Source organism: Psammomys obesus, unplaced genomic scaffold (genome assembly GCF_907164565.1).
Source record: "Psammomys obesus unplaced genomic scaffold, mPsaObe1.curated_primary_1811, whole genome shotgun sequence".
Classification (NCBI taxonomy): domain Eukaryota; kingdom Metazoa; phylum Chordata; class Mammalia; order Rodentia; family Muridae; genus Psammomys; species Psammomys obesus.
In genome coordinates, this window is record NW_026596466.1 from 57,134 (window position 1) to 62,320 (window position 5,187).

The following is a 5,187-nucleotide window of genomic DNA, read 5'->3' on the forward strand; positions in this document are numbered from 1 at the left end:
CTAGCATCCGGAGTATCTATTACATGGGCCCACCACAGCCTTATAGAAGGGAAACGAAATAACATAAATCAAGCTTTATTAATTACAATCATTCTAGGACTTTATTTCACCGCCCTACAGAATATATAGAAACCTCCTTTTCCATCTCAGATAGCATCTATGGCTCAACATTCTTCATAGCAACAGGCTTCCACGGACTCAACGTAATCATCGGATCTACTTTCCTTATTGTATGTCTCCTCCGACAACTAAAATTTCACTTTACATCAAAACACCACTTTGGATTTGAAGCAGCAGCATGATACTGACACTTCGTAGACGTCGTATGACTTTTCCTCTACGTTTCCATCTATTGATGAGGCTCTTGTTCTCTTAGTATATAAGTACAATTGACTTCCAATCAGTTAGATCTAGTAAAAGTCTAGAAGAGAACAATTAATTTACTACTTTCTCTCCTAATTAATATCTTTTTATCCTCCCTCCTAGTTACCATTGCATTCTTTATCCCACAGATCAATATCTATGCAGAAAAAGTACACGCTTACGAATGCGGCTTTGACCCTATAGGTTCCGCCCGACTACCATTCTCAATAAAATTTTTTCTAGTAGCAATTACGTTTCTTTTATTTGACTTAGAAATTGCCCTATTGCTACCCCTTCCCTGAGCCATACAATCACAAAATATACACCAAATAATACTCATCTCCTTCTCCCTCCTTACTATTCTAGCCCTAGGACTTGCATATGAATGAATACAAAAAAGCCTAGAATGAACAGAATAACATATGGTAATTAGTTTAATAAAAATTAATGATTTCGACTCATTAGATTATGAAAAATTCTCATAATTACTAAAGTGACCCCTATTCTACTCAACTTTACTATAGCATTTACGCTAGCCTTATTAGGAACCCTCATATTCCGATCCCACTTAATATCGACCCTACTTTGTATAGAGGGTATGATATTGTCTCTATTCATTATTATTTCCATATCAATTCTTAACTCCAATTCAATAATTTCCTTCCCTATTCCTATTATTATTTTAGTCTTCGCAGCATGTGAAGCAGCTGTAGGCCTCGCACTTCTAGTTAAAATCTCAAACATATACAGAACGGACCACGTCCAAAACCTCAACCTCTTACAATGCTAAAAATCATTTTTCCCTCACTTATACTAATTCCATTAACTTGACTCTCAAACAATAAACTAATATGAATTAACATTTCCTCACACAGCTTTTTAATTAACCTAATCAGCCTAACTCTTTTATGACAAAACAACATAACCAATACCATTTTTTCACCTATATTCTTTTCCGATACAATTTCAACCCCCCTTATTATTCTAACAACATGACTTTTGCCACTCATAATCCTAGCTAGCCAAAATCACCTAAACAAAGAAAAAGCTAACTATAAAAAACTATGTATCTCTACATTAATCTCATTACAAATTTTCCTTATCATAACGTTCTCAGCTACAGAACTTATTATATTTTATGTTCTATTTGAAGCCACCCTAATCCCAACACTTATTATTATTACACGATGGGGTAATCAAACAGAACGACTGAACGCCGGACTCTACTTCCTATTCTACACTCTAGCAGGCTCTATTCCACTACTAATTGCACTAATCCTAATACAAACTCAGACAGGAACTTTAAATTTCCTCATTATATTACTCAACAACTTCCCACTCAACTCTACATGATCTAACAATATTATATGATTAGCATGTATAACAGCATTCTTAATTAAAATACCCTTATACGGCGTCCACCTATGATTACCCAAAGCCCATGTAGAAGCTCCAGTCGCGGGATCTATAGTGCTAGCAGCAATTCTCCTCAAACTCGGAGGCTACGGAATAATACGAGTATCTATCATACTAGACCCTATCACAAAATCTTTCTCTTACCCATTTATCCTTTTATCCCTATGAGGAATAATTATGACTAGCTCAATTTGTTTATGACAAACAGACCTAAAATCACTAATTGCCTATTCTTCAGTCAGCCACATAGCACTAGTAATTGCATCAATCATAATCCAAACTCCATGAAGCTTTATAGGAGCCATAGCACTAATAATTGCACATGGACTAACATCATCGCTCCTATTCTGTCTAGCTAATACAAACTATGAACGAACTCACAGCCAAACTATAACCCTAGCTCGAGGCTTACAAATTATTCTTCCCCTAATGGCTGCCTGATGGTTCCTAGCATGCCTGGCTAATCTAGCACTTCCACCATCAATAAACCTTATGGGAGAACTAATAATCATAATATCTTTATTTCACTGATCTAACCCCTCTATCATTCTCACAGGTGTAAATATAACAATTACAGCTTTATACTCAATATATATGCTCACTATAACTCAACAAGGGAAAATTACAAACCATATTAAACACCTTCAACCGTCCCATACACGAGAACTAACACTAATAGCACTTCATATTATACCACTTATCCTCCTATCAGCAAACCCAAAACTAATCCTAAACTACATAATATGTAAATATAGTTTACATAAAACATTAGACTGTGAATCTAAAAATAGGAACTTATAAATCCTTACTTACCAAGAAAGTAGGCAAGAACTGCTAATTCATGCACCCATATATAAAACATATGGCTTTCTTGCTTTTATAGGATAGAATTAATCCATTGGCCTTAGAATCCAAAAACTCAAAAACATTTGATAAAAGCAATTAACATTTCCCTATCTTCAATATTTCTCATCCTACTTATTCTAATCACCCCAATCCTAATTTCCATAACTAACCTCATAAAATTTATTAACTTCCCATACTACGTTACTAAATCCATAAAATACTCATTCCTCCTCAGCTTAATCCCATTAACACTATTCACCTATTTAAACACAGAGTATATAGTCATTTCCTGACATTGAATAGACATTAACTCGATAAAACTAACAGTTAGTTTCAAAATAGACTTATTTTCCATACTATTCCTATCTGTAGCCTTATATGTAACTTGATCTATCATAGAGTTCTCCTCCTGATATATACACTCAGACCCTCAACTAAATCGTTTCATTAAATACCTCCTATTATTCTTAATTACTATAATCATTCTAACCTCAGCCAACAACCTATTTCAACTTTTCATCGGCTGAGAAGGAGTGGGAATCATATCATTCTTACTTATTGGTTGATGGTACGGACGAACAGATGCAAATACTGCAGCCCTACAAGCAATACTATATAACCGCATTGGAGACGTAGGACTAATTATAGCAATAACATGATTATGCTTAAATTCAAACTCCTGAGAAATACAACAAATTTTATCCCTAAAAGACCCAAGCATCCTACCACTTTTAGGTATCCTAATCGCCGCTACAGGAAAATCAGCCCAATTTGGACTCCATCCATGACTACCATCAGCTATAGAAGGCCCAACACCAGTTTCAGCTCTACTTCACTCCAGCACTATAGTAGTAGCAGGAATCTTCCTACTAATTCGATTTTATCCCCTAACCTCAAATAACAACTTAATACTAACACTAATATCATGCCTAGGCTCTCTCACAACACTATTCACTGCCATTTGCGCACTCACCCAAAATGACATCAAAAAATCGTAGCATTCTCAACATCAAGCCAACTAGGACTAATAATAGTCACCCTAGGAATTAACCAACCATTTCTAGCCTTCCTCCACATCTGCAACCATGCCTTCTTCAAAGCTACATTATTCATATGTTCCGGGTCAATTATCCACAGCCTAAACGACGAACAAGATATTCGAAAAATAGGTAACACCATAAATTTACTCCCCTTCACCTCATCCTGCCCAATCATTGGAAGCTTGGCACTAATTGGCATGCCTTTCCTCACAGGATTTTACTCAAAAGATGCAATCATCGAATCCATAAACTCTTCTTATACCAACGCCTGAGCCCTCTTAATCACACTAATCGCCACATCCATAACAGCCATATATAGCATATGAATTATTTACTTTGTTACAATAACTAAACCACGATTTCCCCCACTAATTACCATCAATGAAAATAACCCAAACCTCATTAACCCTATCAAATGCCTAGCCTTAGGAAGCATTCTAGCAGGGTTTATCATTTTCCATAACCTACCACCACTCAACACTCAAATCCTCACACTACCATGATACACCAAACTTTCAGCCCTAACCATCACAATCCTAGGGTTAATAATAGCACTTGAACTTAATAACTTCACTACTTACTTCTCAAACAAAAAACCACTGGGATTTTCATCCTTTTCAACCCCATTGGGATACTTTCCAACAATTATCCATCGACTTACTCCCATAAAAACCCTTAACATAAGCTTCTACACAGCAACAAATCTCCTAGATTTAATCTGACTAGAAAAATCTATCCCAAAATTTATTTCCACATATAATATTAATATCTCAAAAATCATAAGCAACCAAAAAGGCTTAATCAAAATTTATTTTCTCTCATTCCTAATTTCACTAATAACCATCCCTATCCTAATCTTAATTTAACCCTACCGAGTAATCTCAACAATTACAAGAACTCCAACAAAGACCACCCAACCACAATCATCACTCAAACAGCACAACTATATAATGCTGCCACTCCAGCTCCTTCTTCACCTATAACTCCTACCTCATCAACCGCATAGACTACTCAATTATCTATACCATAAACTTCTACCCCAATGTCATCTATTAAATAACTTCCCACTATATAAATAAATACTAATTCTATAAACAGCCCTGAAACCAAATAAATAAAAGTCGCCCAATCAGAACTTCAAGTTTCTGGATACTCTTCAGACGCCATAGCAGTAGTATAACCAAAAACAACCATTATACCCCCCAAATAAATTAAAAAGACAGCCAATCCTAAAAAAGGCCCACCATAACCTAAAACAGTCAAACAACCTAAACAACCACTAATAACCAAAACTAAACCCCCATAAATAGGAGATGGCTTTAAAGCCAACCCAACACAACCCGCTAAAAATAATAAACTTAAACATATAATTAGTCATTATTCCTACACAGCACTAAACTCTGACTAATGACATGAAAAATCATCGTTGTGATTCAACTATAGGAACTCTAATGATAAATTTATGAAAAAAATCACCCATTATTAAAAATAGTTAATCACTCATTCATCGATCTCCCCACTC

At 35.4% G+C, this 5,187-nt stretch overlaps 1 protein-coding gene across 1 annotated transcript; it reads left to right on the forward strand.

The window, feature by feature from the left end:
* The first annotated feature begins 298 nt into the window (after positions 1 to 298).
* Positions 299 to 3,969, forward strand: LOC129670099 (NADH-ubiquinone oxidoreductase chain 5-like). Its single transcript, XM_055598537.1, is given in 4 exon segments — positions 299 to 323; positions 487 to 567; positions 3,424 to 3,615; positions 3,618 to 3,969. Coding segments are annotated over 4 exon segments (618 nt in total). The 3' UTR covers positions 3,938 to 3,969.
* The last annotated feature ends 1,218 nt before the right edge of the window (positions 3,970 to 5,187 follow it).